This window comes from Tachypleus tridentatus, chromosome 9 (genome assembly GCF_004210375.1).
Source record: "Tachypleus tridentatus isolate NWPU-2018 chromosome 9, ASM421037v1, whole genome shotgun sequence".
In the NCBI taxonomy this organism is placed as follows: domain Eukaryota; kingdom Metazoa; phylum Arthropoda; class Merostomata; order Xiphosura; family Limulidae; genus Tachypleus; species Tachypleus tridentatus.
The window spans coordinates 154,417,708-154,443,790 of NC_134833.1; the positions used below are offsets into that span (position 1 = coordinate 154,417,708).

The following is a 26,083-nucleotide window of genomic DNA, read 5'->3' on the forward strand; positions in this document are numbered from 1 at the left end:
ACAGCACATAATGTTACTGTCACTACACAGAATGATTACAGTACATAATGTTACTGTCACTATCACAGAATGATTACAGCACATAATGTTACTGTCACTATCATAGAATGATTACAGTACATAATGTTACTGTCACTATCACAGAATGATTACAGTACATAATGTTACTGTCATTATCACAGAATGATTACAGTACATAATGTTACTGTCACTAACACAGAATAATTACAGCACATAATGTTACTGTCACTACACAGAATGATTACAGCACATAACGTTACTGTCACTAACACAGAATACTTACAGTACATAATGTTACTGTCACTATCACAGAATGATTACAGCACATAATGTTACTGTCACTATCACAATGATTACAGTACATAATGTTACTGTCACTATCACAGAATGATTACAGCACATAATGTTACTGTCACTATCACAGAATGATTACAGTACATAATGTTACTGTCATTATCACAGAATGATTACAGCACATAATGTTACTGTCACTATCACAGAATGATAAACAGTGAGTTTTATGTTGAAAATCTATAGTTTCTTCCATTACTTTCCAATAATGGGTTTATAAATATTTGTCCAAAAATGTTTGACAAGAAGACTAAAATACAGAAATATTAACAGTTTTACAGTTGTTGTGTTGCATACCTTCTAATAAGTGTTTCACACTACAGTTGTAGCTACCCTGTAGCACTGTTTCATAAAGTTGTCAAACAAGTTTCTATAAAAAATATCTTGTCTTGTGTACCATAAGGAAGTGTTGTCAGTCTAGTGGTGAATTTAAGTTCTGACGTGTTCCAGGTACTATCCTACCAGTAACTAGATCAGTATTAAAAATGAGCCACCCCTCTATCTATGTTCATTCCTATTTGACAAAAGGAAGAGAGAACCAGGTATGATTTAGGCCAAATAATAATGCAATTAATCAGGATTTATTTTACACATGTTAGATAATCACAGTGTGATCTAGAATAATTCTTGTTATATATGTGGCTATAAAAATGGACATTTTTCAACTCTCTACAAAATGAGTTGACATAATGTTTCTCTGTGTGAATAAACTGATAATTAAATAATGAAAACATATTTTAAGACTATACTGTTATATATGTAATTATTAAAAATGATTAATTTCAACTCTTTAATAGATAATGATAGATTTTTAAGTATACTAACAAAAGATATTTTGTTTGATTTTGCACAGAACTACTCCCTTAGCTATCTGTCTTAGCTGTCTCTAAGTTATAATAATAATGTTCAAAAGGTGAACATGTTTAGTGATGGGTTTTGAACCTGCATTCTGTAAAGTACAAATACAGCACTCTAAACACATGGCCATGCCAGCTCCAGTAACAAACAGGGTTAAATGATATGTAAAGTTAAATTAAAATGATAGTTTATTACATAGAACAGCAAAGAGAAGAAACCTTTATGAATGTCCACCAGTATACGGTAACTGTTACATACAGTGGTAACAATAGCAATAAACTATATACACACAAAGCATAAGACATTTAAATACATTAACAAACAAAATATAGTATGTGTATATTTAAGAACAAGTGTGTGTCAGAATAAGAAATCTTTCAACACAATATACTGAATTATAAAATGAGCACCTAATTAATAATAAAGTTCTCCACAGTAGAATTGGACAGTTAGTGGTGCTTTTTTAATCAACATAATGGGCTTATTAATTATGTTTCATTAACCAACTAGTATATGTCTCTCTATCTCTCACTCTCCACATACAATGAGAAACAAAACAAACTGTGACATCTTCATAACTGTATCAGCCACTGTACTATTATTAACATAGTATCATTTCCTACTTGGTAAATAATTTGTTAATGTCAACCAGTGAGTTACCATGTTTGTTTTCACAATATGTACTAATCCCCACTGGCCATGTGTGAATTAACTGAAATGTATCATAATTTTAATGAAATAGATAGTTAATTAATTTATGTAAATTGTTCAAACAGGATGAACACAGAAATTACCTTCAATCAGAATACACTGCTTTTCATTATCATATTCACTAAACATTAAACCTAAGTTATTCAATTTGACAAGAACTTTGTAACTCATTAAAAACCATCTATTAAAAAGCAAATATACTGTAATTTCCAGTCATGTTTTTTGTTTCATACACATACATATATATATATTTTAGTGTTTGCATTAACCACTAATATCTTATGCTGACAATTTTTCTCCAAACACTATACATTTGTTGCTATATTAAACTTCTATTTTTTTTAATAACCTCTTCCTACTCTAAAATGTATAAGCTTTTCTTATCTCCAGTTATCTGATCTCAAGATGGCTGATGCCTTCTTATTGAAGAAATACCTGCAGCTTTGAAATAGGTATAATGTAACACAATTTCATAATTTACAAAATAATATTTACAGAAAGCACTAAAAACAAACTGATATTATGATGTCACAGTATAATTCTTGCTCCATTGAATCATATTTGAACTTTCTTTATAGGTGTCTTGAAAGTATATTTAATTAGTATATTATTAAACCACTTCATGTGGTACTATAAAAAGCCTGTACAAAAATTATGAGAAATCCTTGAAAATCAGAAATGGATCATTTTTAGAATGGGCAGACAAAATCTAAAACAAATAATGGAAAATTGTTTTATTTAAAATAAAATCTCTGCAGCTGAAGATATGAAAATATCAACATTCTTAATGTTTTTTCTTCATAAATTATCCTAAATAAATGTAAAGAAATGACAATATATTGATTCTTAAATATTTTTGGGTTAAAATTATTGAAATGTAGTTACAATTAACATAGAAAATTGACTTCAAAACCTGTTTCAAAAAGTTTATCATGTGACAACAAAATATGAAACCTTCCCTTCTTACTCTTAAGTGTTACAATATGGAATTAAATTATTTTAATAATTCTAAAGTTGGACAAGTTTAAGAACAACAAGTAAAACTTAAAGGCCTGACTGAATCTAAGTACTGAAATATGTTCTTGTAAAATAGATAAAGGAATTAATATAAATATAAATGAACATCTCTGTATTTATTAAAAATAGGGTTATGTTTAATAATGTGTATTTTATCTATTAATGTTGTTCTTTCTGCTGAATATTTTGACCTGGTTTACTAGGGTTACGGATTCTTGTGTGGTTATTTTTCAAATTAAATTCCATTAACCTCAGTTCTTGTATACCAACTGATGATGTCTGGTGAACACTGTGAAGGATTATGAACATAACACGTTTTAACATGTGCAACCAACAAAAGCTTGTGTAAATAAAAGGCTCATTTATCTATCAGTCATCTGTTGCAAGAATACATGGTACACTTTTCCAGGTTTGTTACTCCAGACAATTCAGTACTGTTCTACATGTTTCTAAGCCAGTTTATAACAATGTTGGAACCTTAAGTTTTGAGTCTATCACTACACAGTTACTCAACCACTTTGTTATCAACCAGAGAATATAAAAACTGTAACTGACAAAAGTCTCATTTGCCTTTAGTGTTGAGCAGCTTGAAGAATATCCAAATTACCAGGTTTTTCACATTGACTAAGTATTCATTTGCCTGATAAGTAAAATCAGTTACTGGTATTTAACCACATTTTCAGTACCTTTTACATGAAAAAATAAACTGAATTATGGATAAAACCTTGGGAAGGAAACACACACACACATACATATATATATAGGTGACTTGGTCCAGTCTTGATAGAATTAGGTGACTATATAAGCAGAACAATGTGGTACTGGGGACCAATAATGTGCAACTTTTCTTACTGAGATCAGTGACAAATGTGTACAAATGTTGAGTATTTCATTGATTGGATAACTATCAGAACACCTGGATATTGAAAGAACACATTGAATGTTTTAGACTAATCACAGTATCTACTATATATTGGTTAGGTTTTCTTAAGTGTCCATTTTTCAACTGGAAGATGTTGAACGATACCTTCTATATAAGTATGACTAATACAGTTCTTGAAATGTGACTACTAAAAACCTGATGCCAATAATCTAACAGTCAGAATACATTCTCTTATATTTTTATACCTTGATAAAGATAAGTACTGTGTTTCATATGTGTTCTTCCTTTACCAGATTATATTGTACCTGGAATAAAAATAGTAAAAAGCAGACAAACTGTACGGTTTTTCTCTTCTACTGCCTTTTTATCTGTGATAATAGTTCAGGTGCCCACTATGTGTACCATCCATTCTAAAAATATAAATATGAAACCTATCACTAAAATGTATACCATCTCTGTATATTAACAAAGACAGGTGTAGAAATTAATATGATTTCCTTTATATTACTACGATCATTCCAGCTGTAACAGGCTAAATGTTACTCTGGATTAGGCTACTTCCACAGATCATAAATGTAAGTTGTTATTATAATGTGACATTATACTAACAAGTAAAAAGGAGATACAAGGAGTTGAATGAATGTGGTGATATTGTTTATCCATTGTGGGAACTTTACATGTATCGAAGAATCTGCTTTTATAAACAGACCCCTAATTATCATTCATACATTCAACTTTGTAATTTATCAGTCAGTTAAACCTAAAACTACCACCAGTCACACCATTAGAATGTTAGGTATACAGTTACACACCTATTATGTAATCCCACTTTCAAGGACTTTTCTTGCAGGAAAATGAACTAATTTGTGACTAATACATTTCAAGTCTGCCCTACCCTAGTCATTTGCACACTGTGCAAACTAAATATGGTGGGAGAGGTGTTATGCACTCTACAAATTTCCCTCTGAAACAGAACTGAAATAAAACATGTAAAAGAACTCACTCAACTTTGTGTTCAGTTATTGACAACAACAAATGTCTTAACTATTGTGTATAATGGTATAACAAAATGACATAATTTGAGAATCTACACTAAATATACATGTAAAAGCCATCATGAGCTTCAAATATAATTTTATTATAAGCTCCAAATGGACATACCTAATACATCTGATGACACCCTGTGTTTAGGGTGTGATGAAATCAAATTATATATTTCTTGGACTGATTTTAGACTAATCTTTTTATTTATTCAAAAATGTGTAATTCATGTCTGGAAAATAAACTATTGGAAAGGAGAATGCATGATTATGACAACATGCTATCCATGGCAACATGTTATCTTGGATATTTTTTATATGTGAAAAAGTAATAAGACAATGAGGTAATAAAAAATTTTAAAACATAAATGTTTACTAATAATACAGACTTGAGTAATACTTACAGTTTTTTGTGTTTGTGTTGTTGCTTTGAAGTTAATTTTTTCTGCTGGCAACACCCACCACTGTTAACACCCACCACTGTTTATTTCTGTGGTTTGCTGGAAATACTTGACACAAACTCAACATATTATGTGTGTTTAGAAAGCTCTGTTCAGCATCTGTCATTTATAAATTATTATAAGTTTGTGTAATGTACATACTCAGAAAAATATGTCCCAGAACACTTGAGATATGAAACAGGGCACTTAAGAAAGCCTGGCACATACTGTCTTAAACAAAACTGTCAAAGTTAAAATAATGTTAACACACTTTGTAAATGATTAGCTCAGTCAGGTTATAATCCAGTGGTTTCAAAGCTTATATCTTTGTGAGAGATATGAAAGTAAAAACATCTTTGGGGCTTTGAGTCTGTTTTACTTCACCCTTTAGAAACCTAAATTAATTTAGGTACGTGAATAATGTTATGACATTTCACTGAATTCATAATTAAATATTATATGGCAGACCAATTGTTTATTGACTGTATATACGTATATATTAAAGATTTCTATTTCTTTTTACCACAAGTGAAATTGAAAAGACAATCTGTGACGTAGAGGCATAATGCATTTCCTAATTAGCCATATAATTACTTACATTTATATTTAGAAGAATAAAATATTGAAAGCAGGCATCATGTTTAACAATGTCATACTTGTTTTAAAGCTATTACTTACACTTTCATACCACTTTTGTTTGTACTTATTTTAAACATCAACAATACAGTTACATATCTTTCAGAAGTATTATAACTTTCAAACAATGAAAAATTAAATCTCTAACAAATCTATGTTACAACAGCTGTAGGTGTCCCAGACAATACTAACATTGACAAAACAAATATCTAGATTGTAGGTATATTATTAATGTATTATAAAAATCAAAACATGAAAAAATACCTTGATGTCATTTAATTTTTTATTACATAAGACCTTGACTTCACTGCTGTTGTTTCAGTCATGTTGACTTCGGAAAACCTTTTACATTAATTAATAGCCACCAATCATGCAAAAGATACTGACATCTAATGTTTATTTTTAATGCAACATGGTTGAGTAAGGACATTGTTATTTTTAATCATTTTTTTTTAATGATAAAAGAGATGATAGATATGCAACTACTTATATAATATTATATTATGAGCAAAGGTATTCATCTTCCAGTAATGGAAAAAATTTAAGTTGATATATTATATCACAGACTTAACCAACCAAAGAATCATCTGTTGGTTCTGTCAGCCAATTGCTTTCGAACTAGTCAGAAATTAAAAAATTAGTGATAGTGACAGGTAGCCTTGATAGCTTCGTTGTAACAAAGACAGGGGGAGCAGCTTTAGCTGCAATGGAAAACTGAACCTAAGATTAAATATTAAATATTATTAAATATATAATAATAAATATAAATATTATTACTAAGTTAGGTGGAACAATCAAAGACTGTAATAACTGAAAATCTTCATTTTCATTACCTCCGTTTAACTGTATTTTTGTCCAATTATTTGTTAGAATAGCTGAAAAACGTAATAATTTGAACAAAAAATTTCAATTAGTTGAGTGTTTTTTTTAAAGATATTTTAATTTCTATTAATCAATTATTTTATGCCACATCATACTGTGTAATTTCTGATTATAAGTAATAATTTAAATCACTCAGTTCTATTTCACAGTACCTATTCCTAGGGTAAAAAATGTATATTTTTCTACTAATACAGGCTACAATTCTAGTATGTTTTATTAATATAGCTAGAATTATGGTATTATCTTCTACTAATATGGGATAAAATTATGACACTAGTAACAGTAACAGTCTTTGAGTTTTGCCACATGGAATTAAGGTGTTTGCTACAAGCATGCTCTAAATACGTACACATAAGTAAAAAACAGTTATAGATAATGTGACCCAAAGCATTATTATTATATCTAATATATTTACTCAGTATTTAATGACCTGTAAAAATGTAGAAGCATGTAAGAATGTGTAAATAATGTAGTTCAAAGCATTATTTGTACAATTTAATTAACCCTAAATGGAGTATAACCAAACTAACCATATATAAAGCATGAACCAACATGTGATAAAACTTTGGGTAAGTGTCAGTAATAAGACAAATTGTTTGATGTTTTAAAACTTAAAAATACAGGAAAAGTGTAGAAAAAGAGATTTCATTATGTTTATGATGTTTTTGCACTTTGATGACATGGATATATTACAGAACCGTATGTAGTAAAGCTTGTTCAAAATATATAATTTTTGTTTGATGAAAACTTAGTCATTTGTTTTTTAATCAAAAAATTTTAATCTTATCATCATGAGTTAAGAAAATCTCTATAGGAAGATACATTTATCATCACATAAATAATGAAATTTTTCTGGTAAAACAAAAACAAAAAACTAGTCCTAACAACTATGCTTAATTTTATCTGTACAATGTAAAGATGCTGATATATTTTTCTGTGAATACTTCAAAATTTTTATTGATTTCAATAACATTTTTTGTTAAGTAAGTTATTTGATGTACACAACTGGAACCTTTATGATTTAAACAAACAAAATGGTTGACAAAAACATGAACGGTAAATAAAATGTTTTTGTTTACAGTTGAATACAAAGTTACACAATGGGTTATCTGTGTTACACTCACCACAGGTATTAAAACTCAGTTTTGAGCATTTTAAGCCTTCAGAGTTAAAAACTGGATGCACGTCTCATTAACATAATTAAGTGCACTGATAATAAATCTACTACTTTCAAGAGCTTGCACGACAATAACAATGAATGGATTATCAAGATGAGGTTAGTTGTTCAGAAATACAGGGTGTTCGGAAAGTCACTGTGCAGTTTTGTGATAACAGCATTCATTCAGTCTATTGCAAGCCAGCAACTAATAGTGGTGTTTAGAAACAAAATAAGAAGGATCCAGACCTATATTGATGCCAACGACAGTCACTTTCAACACTGTTTACAATTGTCATTCATATTTACCTCCTGTATTCTATATTGAAACTTGTCTGTTAATAAATATATAAGTGCACAGTGACTTTCCGAACACCCTGTATAATGTAAGATGAACTCAACAAAACTCTCCATGCCAACAAAAAGATGAAGAATTTCACCAGAGTAGAAGTTTTTAAGTTAGTATGATCTAAAATATAAAACAATTTTTGAAATTATGAAAATCAGAAAGAAAGCTTCATTACACACAACGTTTCATAAATTATGTTTTTATACACAACAAAAGTGGGTTGTGTTTCAGAGCATTGTGTTGAAAATAGTATCTTCACTGGAAAACAGTATCTAAGCAAACCACATAACTTTAACTGATAATTTCCAATGAACTACTGGTTGGTTTATCACAGTGTTTCTGTAATAATTACCTTAGTGTCTAAGGTTTCAGAAAAGCACCTTGTCCCTAACAAGGATGAAACAAAAGACTGGTAAATGTATGAATGATAAGGGCTAGCTTTAACATATTTTTCTTTTTTCTAATTATTTTAATTTAGTTTAAAGGATGGAACAGCCAAGATGGATCACTAGGTCATATGTTGTCCCAAAACATTATGTTATATGTTATGTAAAGTATTAATAATAACAGAAAAGTTGATTTTCCAATTATCTGATAAAATTTATCCATTTCATCTTCATAACATATCATTCTTGTTTCAAAGACCAACAGAAAAACAAAAACACCTCTGAATATTTTATTCAAACCTGGGCACACCTATTAAAACTCCTCCACAGATCATATACATTATTTTAAATTTGATTTTTGCAAAAAGGAGAGATTTTATCAGTTTTTCATTGGAACTGGTCAAGTTTCTCTTTGAAACTATTCAAACACCCAAGCCTAAAGGAAAAAATGCTAAGGTATACTGTGCCAAAATCTGAGCACAGCTACTAAACAAACTCCTAGGAAGGAAGGTTAGAGGGCTATTTTTAAGTTGATTTCCACCCTATACATTTTCTTTTAAGTTCTTTGCACCAACATAAGCTACTTAACCATCACAGAAACACAGATGTTACTTAAGCACTGCTATTCTAGTTTAAATAACTTTGTTTTATTACAGTAAATAATGTGTACATCTATAACAGCATCTCTTCCAAACAGAGAAACAATGGATAAGAATATTTTATTGAAACCTGGACAGTATTAATGAATGGAGTGTTGAGTATATCACAGGGCTGTTTTGAAACTAATTCAAGCAACTTTTTGTTTTGTTTTTTGTACTAATGAATATCTCTTAAGTCCTTTACTGTCTGCAATTAAAACAAATCCAGTGTTCCACAAATGCAGTACTAAACAAATGTTAATGCAGTACTTTAGTGTAGTCAAAATTTGTAGTTTGAGAATATAATGTAGACACTATTTACAGCCTAGTGTGTTTACTTTATTTAAAGTCTCTGGTTGTAGGCTTAAAAATATTATATTTGCATTTTGATTCAACTTTTTTCTGTACTTTTTTTTAACAATCCCTATTATCATTTTTAAATTAAGAATTTCTAGTCATCTTGTAAAATTATGCTTATGAGGTTATGACTTGATTACGTTTGTGGTAAGTATATGAAAAGTTAGATGAACCTGGCACTTGCTAATGAAATGATTTCAGACATTTTACACTTTCAAAGAGATAGTTTACTAAATGATTTAAAGCCTGTTATATTATAAATAAGTTTTGAATGGAATACTTTTAACAATTTTACTGTTCATATCATGCTATCATTATATAAAAATGTCTTAAAACCAATTTCATCCTTAATAACACAACACTGTAGTAGTTCATATGCAACAAATTATCAAATAAATTATCTAGGAAAATATATTCATGTACTTTAACTTGTAAATGAACAAACATGAAAAAAAATTATTATTCTGGTTTTAAAATACAGGCTGTTTCTTCAATTATTTCAGTCTTTTATGTTTATATTTTGTTATTATTCTGTTCTTTAATTTTTAAGGCCATACATACAAAATTACTTTTGGTATACAATTACAAATATTAGTACTTCATAAATGTGTTGAATATTCAGTATTTTAATTATGAATTATGTTTCCTTCAGTGTTAATACTAACACCGATACATTTTTCCTTCTAAAAACTAATATTTTTATGTTAGACTTTCCTCATTGTAAACAGTTTAATGAAAATGAAACCTATAAATAAAAACATCTAACACTAACGTATATATTTGAAACTAAGCAAACGCATTGATTGTTTATATTAGCGTTACAAAATAATTATTGTTACAACGATTATTATGAATCTTAAAAGTAAACAGTTGGGTCCTTGGCCGGGTGTCATTGGTCATATAACTAGGCATGCTTAACTTCCAAAGTTTTGTAAGCAAATTCAAAACTAAAAGTTGTGAAACTCAAAAGTTAACTAACAATTTTGGAATTCTGGCGACCTTTTGTCCTACCTTTTGGTTTCAACGAAGTGAATCTTCAATATCGTTGCCAATTTGCAGAATTAACAAATTTGCAAAATATTTCCCATATAACCAATAATTTCAAATAAGAATCAAATCAAATAAAATACTATAACTAGTATTACGCTAAATCGGTAAATCCCACAAGCATGATGGCCCTGAAATAAAGTTAATTTTAAAAAAACAAAACAAAATCTTTTAGCGCCATCTCGTGAATTAGCATACCAACTTTTAAATAAATCTAAGTATTTTTTATTAAACGCATTGCTACAGAAAGAGTTATCTTTCTGTAATCTGCCAACCATGGGTATCGAAAACCTATTTCTAGCAGTGTAAGTTCGCAGACATACTGTTGTGCCACTGAGGGGAATAAATATAAAAAATATTTTAAAGCATCATAAATAAATTTTCTTTTTAAATTTACCTGATACAGAAAAACCTGTCTAAGGCGGAATCGCACAGGTACGAGTAAAAATTTCGGCTCAGACATAATGAACATGCATTTCCTTAATTATATACGATTTTTGAGCGGAACGTTATACTTGCTTGACTTAAGGGAAGTAAGACGTTTGTGAATAAAGTTATTACACTGTTTATGCTGTATTTATTAGAATAAGAACAAAAATAGACATTCAAAATATACACAAGTACACAAAATCTTAATCAAATTTATTTGAAGTAAGTGTCCAATTTCAACTGTTTCGTTTCTTTTAATGAGCTTTCTCATGCGGTTAAAAGAGCAAGCCGATTCTACGGCCTTTTCATGAAGTTCATTTTCCCCATTCATTTTTGAATACAATTTGATAGTGTTAACATAACTTAACACTTGCGATGAAGCAGAAATTTCTATTTCCTCACTATCTTTACCAGTTTGATCATCTTCTGAATCTTTCACACTGTTACCATCTTTCAATTCTATTATAGATTTTAAATCAGTTTCTGTTAAAACATTCCTTTCAACGTTCACAAAACTTTCCGCGTTCACAGAATCATCTGCTTCAATCTTCTCAGAGTTTGGATTTCACTAAAAACGTCATAACAAACAATTTCTCCACAATCTCCGTCATTATCAAGAATAAATTCACAGTTTTGAAAGCACTTTATTGCGCATTCATCTTTTATGCATTTGATTGAATGACTTAAAAATGCAATTGCATCTAACACATCAGTTTTCACGGTCATTTCAGATACTTCCTTACAGTCGTCCATGTTTGCAATAATATGCTGTAGCATCAGTTTTCTGTATTTCAATTTTATACACTGTGTAATTCCATTATCTAGTGGCTGTAGAACTGATGTTGTACATGGAGGTAGAAAGACTAAACGAATATTTGAAAGTTGAACTTTTGTGACAAGTTGCATTATCTAGGAAAAGTAGAATATTCCTATTTTCTTGTTCAATTCTTTTGTTTAATTTGTTCAAAAATTCCTCGAATATAGCACTTGTTATCCACGCTTTATTATTCGCTTTCCATTCCACAGGAAGTTGATTCTTCCTTACATTTTTGAAACAGCACGAATTTTCACTTTTACCTATTACCCATAGTAAATTTTCCCTAAATTGTAAAATTAGGGAAGATAGGAATTTATTTTTTTTGTGAGAATTTTTAAAGAGTAGAATTTTGTACTTAAAAGACAAATATATTTCTACAAATCATGGATCTAATTTAACTGCAAAAATAATGACGACAGAGAAAGGAATAGACTACATTTACTCAATACGTACTGCAACAAAATGTCCGAGAATTTATTAATATTTGGCCCAGCATCGCTAGGTGGGTTAAGGCGTTCGACTCGTAATCTGAGGGTCGCGGGTTTGAATACCTGTCGCACCAAACATGCTCGTCTTTTTAGCCGTTGGGGCGTTAAATGTTAGATCAATCTCATTATTCGTTGGTAAAAGAGTAGCCTAAAAGTTGGCGGTGGGTGGTGATGGTAGCTGTCTTTCCTCTAATCTTACACTGCTTAGACAGGTTTTAATGTAATAATAATGCTAGATATAGAAAGTTTATCAATACTAGCCTTAGACTATCCAGAATTTCATATAAACAAGGATATGAGAATCAGTGAAGCTCAGAGTCAGTTTTTAGTTCATTCAGTAATTATAAAGCTACTGAAGTATTAGATCAATGTTAACTGTTCAGTTACCAATCATTTAATCGTGAAGTTGTACAAGTAGCCTCAATATCTTATTTGTGGTACCATTTTTGAATATATTTCTGTGAACAGTAGCCAGTGATACTATTCTGTAGCAAAAGTTAAGGAAGAAACATAATAATTTGTTTTTGTTACATAGTTTGGACATAGCAGTATTTTCAATAAGAAATTCAAAGTTTATTTATTGTATTTATATACAAAGCATCACAGTGATATATAGTGCTGTATTCAAAATAGGTATCGAAACCCGAGCTTTTGCGTTATAAACTCTCAGATTTTCCGCTGAACCAATAAGATGAACATAATTTCAGATAATCTACTTAATAAAAACAGAGTAAATAGTATGAATACACACAGGTTTTGTGGGCTTTGTTGATTGATTTGTTGTGTCCACCGCAGGGAATCTAACCCCTGATTTTAGCATTGTAAGCTCTTAAATCTGCAGCTACTCAACCCGGGTTTGTTAATTTGCTTATAGTGAAAACACGTATTATCAAGCAGATAAATTAATCGAGTAAACTTTTTACTCTTTTTAATAAAATTGTTGTACTATAATCATGTTATACCTTCTAAAATGTATTTTGGTCATTAAAAGTTTTCCCTGCAGTAATGTTCATGTATTATGAAGTAGAGAGACAATTATTCAGTTCTATCATTCTTGTTTGTGTTTTGAATTTTGCACAAAGCTACACGAGGGCTATTTACGCTAACCATTCCTAATTTAACCTGAAGATGACCCAAGAAGGTCGAAACTTTCTGTACTTTATTTTAATTAAAGTTTTAATACTCATACCAACTGTCTTTGAAATACATCACCTCCAAATAATATCAGATTTTGATGACATACAAATAATGTAAATAATTTTTAATGCCTACATTGTTATTCAAAATTATAATGATCAAACGTAACACTGTTATGTTTGAAGAAGGTTGAACGTTTGTAAACCTTCTAGGAAAATTATAAAATGAAATTTAAGTACCGAGCTTCCTAAATCAGCAACAATTACTGCTGTGAGTCTTTATGGATAGGTCTCTATCATCTTTGCACAACGTAATTTTTGCTCATTCTTCCTTACAAACCTGCTCCAATTCTGACAAGTTCATTGTGAATCTTTGATGGACCTTAACGGTCAAGTCTTGCCACAAATTTTCTATTGGATGCAAGACAGGACTTTGACTGGGATATTCCAGGACGTTCACTTTCGTCTTTTGAAACCCCTTTAATGTAGATTTGGCCTCGTGATTCTGGTCATTGTCTTGCTGAAGTGTGCATTCTCAACCTATTTGTAGATTGTTGGCTGACTCAAACAGGTTTTTCTCTAGGTTCGCCTGCACTTTGCACCATCCATCATTCACTCAATCCTGACAAGCTTCCTAAACCCTGCTGATGAGAAGCATCCCCATAACAAGATGCTGTTACCACCATGCTTTACAGTTGGTATGGTGTTGACTAGCTGATATCCTGTGTTGGGCTTGCACCAGACGTTATGCTTAGAATGAAGAAAAAAAAACTCAATTTTTGTATTTTGTGACACAAAACCTTCTACAAGAGGTCTGTAATGTCATTTAAATGTTTTGTCACGAAATCCATATGAGATTTAAGATTATTTTATTTCAGTAATGGCTTCTTTCTTGCAATTCGCTCATTCAGACTAGCTTTGTGTGGGGACTAGGATATTGTTGATGTACGAGCTCTGACTCTCATCTCAGGTTGGCACTTTGCAAATATTTTAAAGTAACTGTTGGGTTCACAGTGGCATTCCTAACCAGTTTCCTGCAGTCAGACTACGTAGCTTGTAAGTATGACCTGATCTAGGTAGTGACTAGGTGGTATGGACCACATTACGCTTTTTAATGATGTCCCTGATCGTACTCAGAGGGATAACCAGTGACTTTTTAAAAGTCTGTGCTTCTTTATTAATTTATCTCTGACATTCTTTGAAAGTTCCTTGGTCTTTGAGTTATGACTTTGAAAGATGCCTTTACTTTGAGTTCAAGTTAAGTACTTTGATTACACATAAACAGAGACCATTACAGTAATTTTGTGACCTTCCAAAGTAATATTTTGCACTTCAACTGACTTGAGGTTGCCCTAGCAAAGAGGTTGAATACTTATGCAGTTGAGAATATTCTAATTTTCTTTGAAAATCTAACTTATTTACATCACATCAGCGCTTTTCAACTTTTTCATTTCGAAGTAGGTTTTATAGATTTTAATATAAAGTTCCATTTCAATGTTTCATGAGTGCAAGCTCAGATAGCAACAAAAGTGGAAACTTGGAGGGTTGAATACTTTTGTAAGGCGCTTTATAAGACGTATCCAAAACAAAATAAATGTTGCAAGGCGCTTTATAAGACGTATCCAAAACAGAATAAATGTTGCAAGACGCTTTATAAGACGTATCCAAAACAAATGTTGTAAGGCACTTTGCAAGACGTATCCAAAACAAAATAAATGCTGCAATGATAGGAACACAAACAAGCAATACTAAATTTTAAAATGATTTTCAATAATTTTAAAATATATACAACCACTGTCACATTATTTGTGTGTCTTTTTATTGCCGTTTTCTTCTTGTATCAATTTTATGAATAACTAGAGATCCCTACTTTTCGCTAAAAAATACATTTTTTTCCAACATATTTGTTCAGGTTTTTTTTATATGTACATTAAATAAACACATATATAAACTTTCGCTATAGTCATATCCCTGATAACTAAGACTTTTACAAAAATTAAGTGTGTTTTTTTTCTTATAGTAGGGCCTGACATGGCCTAGCGCGTTAAGGCGTGCGCTTCGTAATCTGAGGGTCGCGGGTTCGCGCCCGAGTCGCGCCAAACATGCTCGCCCTCCCAGCCGTGGGGGCGTATAATGTGACGGTCAATCCCACTATTCGTTGGTAAAAGAGTAGCCCAAGAGTTGGAGGTGGGTGGTGATGACTAGCTGCCTTCCCTCTAGTCTTACACTGCTAAATTAGGGACAGCTAGCACAGATAGCCCTCGAGGAGCTTTGTGCGAAATTCCAAAACGAACAAACAAATTTTCTTATAGCAAAGCCATATCGGGCTATCCGCTCAGCCCACCGAGGGGAATCGAATCCCTGATTTTAGCGTTGTAAATCCGGAGACATACCGCTGTACTAGCGGAGGGCTACAAAAATTAAATTGTCCCCAGATGGTACAGCGGTAAGTCTTCGGATTTACAGCGTTAAAATCAGGGGTTCGATTTCCCTCGATGAACACAGCAGACAACCCGATGTGGCTTTCCTATAAGAACACACATACACAAATTAAAATCTCAATCAGAAATTTATAAAAGTTAACCCTTACTTTGACCTACAGATAAGTGTATAAAGCTGCCAAAGTAAGGATTACTTTTGTGATTGTGTCTTAATGTTTGTTTTATTACTTTTTATAGCATGATCCAAACTTTATTTTAAAATTCGTAACTTTTTATAACCGTGTTTGTTTACTTTTTATGTTTTGCCAGTATAATATACTTTACATTTAGAAACTCACGTGTTTATCCGTCGATGCCCGGTATGGCCAGGTGGGTTAAGGCGTTCGACTCGTAATTTGAGGGTCGCGGGTTCGAATCCCCCTGGCATAAAAAATGCTCGGCTTTTAAGCCGTGAGGGCGTTATAATGTGACGGTCAATTCCACTATTCGTTGGTAAAAGAGTAGCCAAAGAGTTGGCGGTGGGTGGTGATGACTAGCTGCCTTTCCTTTAGCCTTACACTGCTAAATTAGGGACGGATAGCGCAGATAGCCCTCGAGTAGCCTTGCGCGAAATTCAAAAACAAACAAAGCATACTCGAATTATTTTGGAAATTAAGCAAGACCATATAAGCATAATTGTTGTAAAATTATATTATAAATAAAACCAACGTAAGAATTGGGACATCGAATTAATGTGAAATGTTTTCTAGAATCAGTTTAACAATTGTCTTGTTTGCCCCGATAAAATTCTAATCTCGAAACGTTAGCATAAACAAGAACAGTTGTATTTTCTGTTATAATTGGCCATTGTTTTTATTTTAATAATCTGTTTTGAGCGGTAATATGCTAAAAATTCAAGGACACTGAACCTAACAGAAAAGTCTAATAACCTTTTAAGATTTATTGTCGTAGATGTGTTCACCGAAACGGTTTTAGGTGTGGGGTGTTATGTTACCAATTCGTACCCAAACTCTACTAATCGAAAAGTAAACGCATCTTACCTGTAAGGTGAAGTTTGACTGTAATTCTATTACATAACACAAAGCACAAAACATCAAACAAGATTGCGCATGTGTACTGGAAGCATCATTCAAAAAGGCACATGCAGAACATTCATAAAGTCTGGATGCGGAAATAAAAAATGGGCATATAATCTTTTGTGCTTGGCATTACCGAATAAATTACAATCAAACTCAACCTTACAGGTAAGGCTTATTTAATTTTGAATTCTATCCCATAATGCTGCACTACAAGATCTGACGAGACTTCAAAACCCACTTGAGCCGACTAACATAAAAACAGTTACGCACAATTGCATACAAATATGTTTATTAATTCAGAAATGCCATTCGCAAAATAAATTTTGTGAACTACTTTGAATAATATTATAATCTAGTAACTAAATCAAGTATGGCGTTTGTTTGATTCATGAATATTAAATTCCTAATGTTCATCTAAATATAAATGTTATCAGAACTGTGAGTACATAAACCTACTGAGATTACGTGAAGTCCAACTAAATAATAACGTAATTGTGGTTATGTAGGCTTAAAGAAATTATATGAAGTTCACACTACAGTAGTACTTTCCCAATCTGTTACACTATATTTAAACTGTTACACTACAGAGTGTGTGTTTATGTGTGTGTTTTCTTATAGCAAAGCCACATCGGACTATCTGCTGAGCCCACCGAGGTGAATCGAATCCCTTATTTTAGCGTTGTAAATCCGTAGACATACCGCTGTACTAGCGAGGAGCTACACTATAGAGAACAGTTAAAATTGACCTGGCATATAATTCTGGGTCTCAAATAGTTTTATTGTAAAAATTTGGAACATTGCAATCTTTTGTTCATCTTGCTACTTTAAAAACATCACCCACTGGTTCATTAGCCAATCTGCAGCACTTTTTACAACTGAGCATGTACTCTAAGCTCTGAAGATCCGTGTATTCACACTGAGCGTGTACTCTTAAGCTCTGAAGATCTGTGTATTTATACTTAGCGTGTACTCTTAAGCTCTGAAGATCTGTGTGTTTATACCAGCTTTCTCCAAGACTGTTCTAACATATCTTGCAATCGTGGGACAAGCAACACTTTCACAGGGTTTACAATAACCAACAAACACTGATTGGCTAGTGTTAATATATCCTGGCCTATGAAAATATTCTTTCATATAAGTGAGAATACATAACCCTCTAGCAGAAGAAAAGACAAGCAAAATGAGATTTGTCTGAGATCTTCCATGGTCCGATTATTTAACAATTTTTGCAACGCTACACTTTATACCTGATTATCATATTATTATATGATCTATATTCATGGAGTTCACTTCCTGGCGTGTAGTAACTGTGACAAGCAGCATCAAAGTCACCAATTTCATAGTCAAGTCCTTCAGTGACAATTTATAAGCGGAATTTAAAGTGTTTGAATAATTTAATACAATTATAACATACCAAGTTTCATTATATCTGGGTAAGATCAGTTTGTGTTAGAAGACAGCTTTATTAAATCTTTGCGCAAGTGGATGATCTCCTATGGCATGAGATTCATATTTTAGGGTACTCACTAAAGAAAGGGCAGACATGGCAGTGTTAAAGTCGGAGTATCCGAGTCCTGAATCAAACAAATGGGCCAAGAAATGAAACACACTAACGAATGTTGGTTTTAATAAATCACAAGAAAAATTGGTAGCACAATCTGTTCATTTCTGAATATACACATTATACTATTTTTAGTGGCAATTCTCCAAGATTTTGCAATACTTTGTTGTGCATAAGGTGAAGCACCTTGTTTTTTTATAATTTTTGACTAATGAGCAACAGACCAATAGTTTTATCTTTCCTCACAAGGGGTAACGTGTTCCCGGATTTGAGGTAGCCACAGTGGTGTCTTTATTCTGGGAAGAGATAAAGGTTTGGCCTGAAGAAGTTGCTATAGTCTGGGATACCGAGTTTAAATTGGCTGTTTGGGAGACATGACAATGGATCTTGCTGTATTCTGTTACAATTTACTGATTATTTTTCCCGACAAACTGAAAGGTGAAAAAATATCAGCTGGATCAAATTAAGTTCAACCCAGGTAAAATGAATCAACTGGAATAGCCTCGAAGTCGGCATGCCATGAAACACACGGTAACATTTGTTTATTTATTCTACAGGCACACATTTCAATAGATAGCTACCAAATTTCTGAATTATGTAATTGTTGGATCTAGCTGCCATTTAGTATTGTTATTGAATTTACAACTGGCCTTATCTGCTTCAACGTTACACACTCTTTGTACGTGAGTAGCACTCAACCAATTGATATTTTTCATACACCACTCTCAAATTATCAACAGCCACTTTATTATAACTTAAGCTTTGACAATGTCCCATATTTTTTACATATGTAATTACTATTGTAACATTGTCTAATTGACTTAGAATATGTGTATCTTTAACTTCCTTACGCAAAGGTTGCAATCCTAAGAAGGTGAGCTCTTAATTATAAATAGTTAATATGTTTATAAAGATCTTGATTGGCCAAAATTCACCCTATAGTTTCATAGTCTAGCCTACATGCTCCCCAATCATCGTTTGATTAAGCAGTTTTTGCAATAATAGAAGAATTACCTTATAATATATTCTAGCCTTTGATATCCAGCATTGCAAACAGATTATTGATTTCTTTGACAAACGCATCAGTTTATCAAAACTGCCCTTGTTCAGCTTCAAAGCCTGTAATCTGTCAAGTTCTAATGGCCTATAATTTAGCAGACTGTATTTAACAGCTGGGAAACAAGCATTTGGTTTGGCAGTGACTTTAACTATCTCTCTGATTGAGACTCCCCTGCCTTTAAATAACTCTCTAGCCAAAAGCCTTCGTATTTTCTCCTCATTAAGACTAACTGGCATGTGAGTTCAGGATAAAGCTTAGATGTTCCATTTGTTTAGTGGGCAATGCAACCAATCTATCACTATTGACAAGGGGAGAAAAATTATGTTACGAAGAATATTTAAACTATTTTTCAGATTGTCATAACATTGTAACAATGTCCCTCACAAGAAAGATGTCATCCAAATAGGCAGTGCAAGTATATCTTTTCCTCTGAGTCGTGCAAGTACAGATTTTAGAAGCACAGTAAATATTCTAGGGGCAAAAGTCAAGCCATTAGGCACAGCCATGAATTTGTACAGAACTCTAGGGAACATAAATTTTAAAAACTTCTGGTGATCCTTATGAATGTAAATAGAGTAGTAGACATTTGTCAAATATATTTATGCAATGAAGCGTGAACTAAATTATGGTTGATGCTGTTTACTGTGACTATACCTTAAAAAGGCCAATTTGATTTGTGAAACTTTACATGTATTTCTGATTTATTGTGAGGCTGACAATTACAAGTATTTTATCTTTTCTTTCCTGTCAATTTTGTTTGACCTTTTGGTCTCACCTACTGACTTCAGCACCAAACAGTATCTCAATTACAGGGATTGTTTCACTTACTAAGCTTTTATATTTTGGCCTAAATTGTTCCTTCAATATGGATTTCATTCTAAGGTCCAGTTCACGAGGACCATCATCACCAGAGCAATAACGTCATTCAATTATCACAACATTTTGGTGATATCTGATTGTCCTTGTTGCATCCGAATATATCTTATTAGCATCATTTCAGTGAATCCTTTAAAAACTGCCTTTTGGATTTTCTTCAGCAATGCATCAGTTGTTTTGTTCTCGTTTGTCGTCATTAAGAATGCCATAATTAACTCTAACAATATTTCGCCTAGTACAATGTTTTGGTGGAAATATTGGCTTATACTTGTCTTTCTTGACACTAATGTCATGCCAAACTCAAGCAAATTTTTAACTGCATCAGCTAATTTGCAATTAATTTTCTGCTCCAAAGACTTCATTGTTTGACACCGAACCTAAACTCAAATCCTCGTCTGTCAAATTATGGGTATTACAATCTCTGCAGTTGTTTTGGTGTGAGATTGATGTAACGTCATTCACGATGGCTGTCGAGTCCAACTTCCTCTTTTTAATTTGAGGCGTTTCTGAAAAAACAAACATTTTCTATCCAAATAAGGCAAATTTTAATCAATCTTAGATTCATTTTAATGATACATTTTGATCTATAGGCTGCTTTCAGTTCTGTGACTATCGATATTATCAGATGCTTACCTTTCTTGAGCATCTCCAATTGAACTTTTATCCCAGTTAGAATTGAGCTTGAATCTTGGTCATTATTATGAGTATTACACCTTGCCTTCTGCTGGTTGTTTGAGATGATTTTGTGCTCCTTCGATTGCGATTTTCCTGGAGTAAGTTCAGCATTATTCGTGCTCTAATTAGGCCTATCAGTTTGCATAGAAGTACTAGCTTTCTTTAGGCCTATCAGTTTGTATAGAAGTACTAGCTTTCTTTAGGCCTACCAGTTTGTATAGAAGTACTAGCTTTCCAAGCAATTAGTGCGGATTTTTTGTCTTATCATTTTTTGTACTACCATCTTTCGATGGATGTACAAGGTTTTGGTGAACTACACATGAGATTTATAACTCGCCTTGAAACAGTCATACCTTGCAAGATATCCCCAACGATGTCATTCAAACCACTAGTGTAGTTGCAATTTTTCAGAGGTATAAGTTTTATAGTTATGCCAACTAAAACACTAGTTGATCCAAGTTTAACACGTATATATTATCTTAGAAAATCTAAGATAATTAGCCTACTGCCGCAGGTCTTCAGGTCCCTCAAATTGAAGGTTTGGTATCCTCTGGTTCACTGGACTTGGTCTTTAACTATACTGCTTTATGTCTTGAAGCCCCTCAAGCTGGAGGTTTGGTATACTCTGGTCCACTGGACTTGATCTTCAGCTGTGCTTCTCAAGGCTTTGAAGTCTCTCAAGCTGAAAGTTTGGTATCTTCCGGTTCACTGGACTAGGCCCTCAACTATACTACCTGAGGCCTTGAAGTCCCTTATGCGAGAGATCTGATATCCTCTGGTTCACTGGACTTGGTTTTTGATCATGCTGCCTAAAGTCTTGAAGCTCCTCAAGTTGAAAGTTTGGTATCTTCCGGTTCACTGGATTTGTAATAGAAATAAGATAATTAATAATAATATGAAGCAAGCCTCCAAGAAAGTTGTCAATGATGCACTTATTCTTGCCATTCAGCTTACAATAAACAGAGAGATGTTTTTATAACTAATAATTTTTCTAAATTTTAAAAATATTGAGTGCTTCAGATGGCATGTATGTGTTTTCTTATAGCAAAGCCACATTGGGCTTTCTGCTGAGTCTACCAAGGGGAATCGAACGCCTGATTTCAGCATTGTAAATCCGTAAACTAACCGCTATACCAGTGGGGGATATTTCAGGTAGTAAACTTGTTTTAAATTAAGCACAAAGCTGTTTCTAGCACTGTAAGCCCGCAAACACACTGCTGTGCCACATAGGGGTACTGAGAGTAATTATGAAAACTTAAATATTTTTTCTTTTAATATATTTCAATTTCACGCCATCACGTGCTACTTTCAAGCTAATTTTTCATAAGACACTTTATGATGTCATTGTAATTTTCATTCCATAAATTATTAACATAGTTATTATTTTTAACTCTAAAATACCATTCTACACATTTATAATTGTGTGTGTGTGTTCTATGTATGCGGTAAAGAGTTTTGATAAAGAGATAGAGTGGAATGGTTAAATACTGAAAGTATTTTTTGACGAATGTCAAACTATCAGTTTTAAAGCAATCTTTTCATCTGAAAACTTTTACTTTGGATTCATAAAAAGTAAATAGAGTGTAGTATTCTGGTGATTTATATTAAGGTCTTCCAACGCTAAAATCTAGAGTTTGATTCTCATAGTTTGAAAAACCAATTATGTGGCTTTGAGCTGGATTTGCTCGATATTTTGATTGGCCAGATTTTTTACTCGTAATCGATATTTTAGAAATATTTCACTAGAGGATATAATTTACTAAGCTTTGTAATAATTACTTTTTGCAAGTACTTTGAACAATATGATAAAGAGAACTGTTTCTAAGAAACCACACAGAGTAGGAGTAAAATTTACGAATTAATACAAAATTACAACTGATGTGGAATGAAGCCTTTTTCTAAATTGATAAATAATTAATTATGCTTGTTATAAATTGGGTCCCTTTTGAATTTTATGTAGAGCTAATCAAGGACCAGTTCTGGTTCAATACTCCTTTTCGATCTTCTGTTTTGTAAGTCTTTTTACCATGTTTTATTTTGCTTGACTTCATCTCGGGCATTGCCTCAAAGTTTCTGCAGTGAAAGTTCTCTCTTCTGCACTTCTTTCAGCTACCATAAACCAATATTCAGGATGTCACTTTAAGATACTTTAAAGGTTTGATATTTTACTCTCAAGCTCTTGTGATGACTGCAGATGTTAAGCCTCATCTTTCTATCTCGTTCTTCTGTATCCAATCATCAAGTTCTATACACATATGGCTTCAAGATCTCCTACATAATATGGACTATCCACTTTTATTTTTACTATGGGAGATTTTTTTTTCACTGTCCCATCAGTTAGTACACACAGGCGTACTTTGTCCATCATCTAGTCACCAGATGATAGATTGGTTTCCATTGCTGCACTAATGCACCTAGAGTCTCATAGAACGTTTACTTTCTTGGCTCTGACATAGCCTTCAACTATTGGCATATTGTAATTTAATGGTACTTCTCGATACCTGTAAGATGTTCTAATCACTACTGGTACTGTTGATCCATTTCTGACTTGAGTTGACCATTACACTGATCAGTCATGGAAATGACACTTCCTTCTGTTGATTCCAATAAGCTGTATGTATTCCGTTTTTTTTGGCAGCAGTGCCCATAGTGAAAGTCACTCATTTCTTGCTTCTCACCAGAAACATCTTTGCAAGCAGCTCCAGCTGTTTTATTTTGCGATTTCTGTTGTTACTTGTTGGTTATGAATTTGCACTCCTTTTCAATATGTTCTATTTCATAACAAATATAGCATCTCTTCTCGCATTTTTTGTTAACTTCCTGTCACCTTCGGTAAACTCCTCTTGGTTAGCCACAACTGATTTAGACTTTAACTGGATATTCTTGGACTCCACATCTTTTGGTGCTTTCTTCATTACAAACAATGACATGTCAGTTGCTCACGTGATCATGAACTGCTTACATATTAATCTATCTGCCAGACCCTCAAAACTATTTTCACACTTAGCCATGCAAATTCATCTGGCGAAGTATCACCACATTCGTTCCACGAACTGGAATACAGTTTCTCCAGTATCAGGTTAGACTTCTCTGAACTTCTTACGATATTCAGTAAGTTCATATCGTTCCAGCAAAACCATTTGTAATTTGTCATAGTTCATGGCATTTTCTGACAACATGCCTGCATATACTTCTAGGCCTTTTCGCGACGAGTGGGCTGAGACAAACTGCCCGGTCACCTTTGTTCCTATACTGATTTTGGGCGAATCTTTTATATCCCTTCAGAAAAGCATCCGTTATCTTTCTTTTCATTAGATTTGGGCCCCATTCTCATTCTTTGGTCCTTCTTATTTCTGTTGGGTGAGCTTGGCAATCTCAGTTTGTGCTCTTATTCCTAGTCTTTCCCCTCTTGCCTTTTCTTTCTCAGTTTGTGTTCTTATATCTAGTCTTACCCCTCTTGCCTTTTCTTTCTCAGTTTGTGCTCTTATTTCCAGTCTTTCCCCTCTGGCCTTTTCTTTCTCAGTTTGTGTTCTTATTTCTAGTCTTTCCCCTCTGGCCTTTTCTTTCTCAGTTTGTACTCTTATTTCTAGTCTTTCCCCTCTGGCCTTTTCTTCTTCAGTTTGTACTCTTATTTCTAGTCTTTCCCCTCTGGCCTTTTCTTTCTCAGTTTGTGTTCTTATTTCTGGTCTTTCCCCTCTGGCCTTTTCTTTCTCAGTTTGTGTTCTTATTTCTGGTCTTTCCCCTCTGGCCTTTTCTTTCTCAGTTTGTGTTCTTATTTCTAGTCTTTCCCCTCTGGCCTTTTCTTTCTCAGTTTGTGTTCTTATTTCTAGTCTTTCTCCTCTGGCCTTTTCTTTCTCAGTTTGTGTTCTTATTTCTAGTCCTTTCCCCTCTGGCCTTTTCTTTCTCAGTTTGTGCTCTTATTCTCTTTGTCTTTTCTTTCTCAGTTTCTCATCTTTCTCAGTTTATTCTTATTTCTAGTCTTCTGGCCTTTTCTTTCTCAGTTTGTTTGTAGTCTTTCCCTCTGTTATTCTCTCTATTCTTTCTCCTTTTCTTTCTCAGTTTGTGTTCTTTTCTTTTTTGTTCTGTTATTCTCTCTATTCTCTCTATTCTTTTTCTCTTATTTTTCTTTCTTCTCTTTCAATTTTTGTGTTCTTATTTTAGGCTTTCCCCTTATTCTTGCTTTTTCGCCTTTTGTTTTCTTTTATTCTCTCTATTTTCTCTATTCTTTCTCCTTTTCTTACTTTTCAATTTGTTATTCTCTCTATTGTTTCTCCTTTTCTTACTTTCTCAGTTTGTACTGTTATTCTCTCTATTCTTTCTCCTTTTCTTACTTTTCAATTTGTACTGTTTTTCTCTCTATTCTCTCTATTCTTTCTCCTTTTCTTACTTTTCAGTTTGTACTGTTATTCTCTCTATTCTTTCTCCTTTTCTTACTTTTCAGTTTGTACTCTTATTCTCTCTATTTCCAGTCTTTTCTCTCCTTCTCTTCTTGTAGCCTTTCTTCTTCTCTGTCTCTCCTCTTCCTCTCTCTTCTGTTGCCATTCTTCTCTTTCTAGTTCTTGTTGTTGCTTAACAAACTCGTTGTTCAATATCTTGAAACCCAGAACACTTACCTCTTTCTATCCAGTTACCATAATGTGATGTGTTTATGCACTATTTTCACTACCACTACCATTTTGCATATACAGGCCTACTTATTTCCTCTGTCATTTTAACCACCGTTTACCACTACATAATCCTGGCTGGTTT

The 26,083-nt window shown here is 32.7% G+C and overlaps 2 protein-coding genes across 4 annotated transcripts in view; one reads left to right on the forward strand and one right to left on the reverse strand.

Annotated features, from left to right (window-relative positions):
- The window catches only part of LOC143226707 (acyl-CoA:lysophosphatidylglycerol acyltransferase 1-like), a 30,602-nt gene extending 19,668 nt beyond the window's left edge, over positions 1 to 10,934 (reverse strand). The window contains exon 1 of one of the 3 annotated variants that reach the window (XM_076458049.1): positions 10,737 to 10,934. The gene's annotated coding sequence lies outside the window, so the exon portion shown is untranslated. Of the gene's footprint in view, positions 1 to 5,285; positions 5,305 to 10,736 lie in introns of those variants that run through there. The other 2 variants (XM_076458052.1, XM_076458054.1) reach the window with 2 other exon arrangements.
- Positions 843 to 26,083, forward strand: part of LOC143226706 (fumarate hydratase, mitochondrial-like) — a 69,057-nt gene continuing 43,816 nt past the window's right edge. The window contains exon 1 of the mRNA XM_076458047.1: positions 843 to 914. Within this exon, the coding sequence (XP_076314162.1) occupies positions 858 to 914 (57 nt within the window). The 5' untranslated portion in view covers positions 843 to 857. The remainder of the gene's footprint in view (positions 915 to 26,083) is intronic.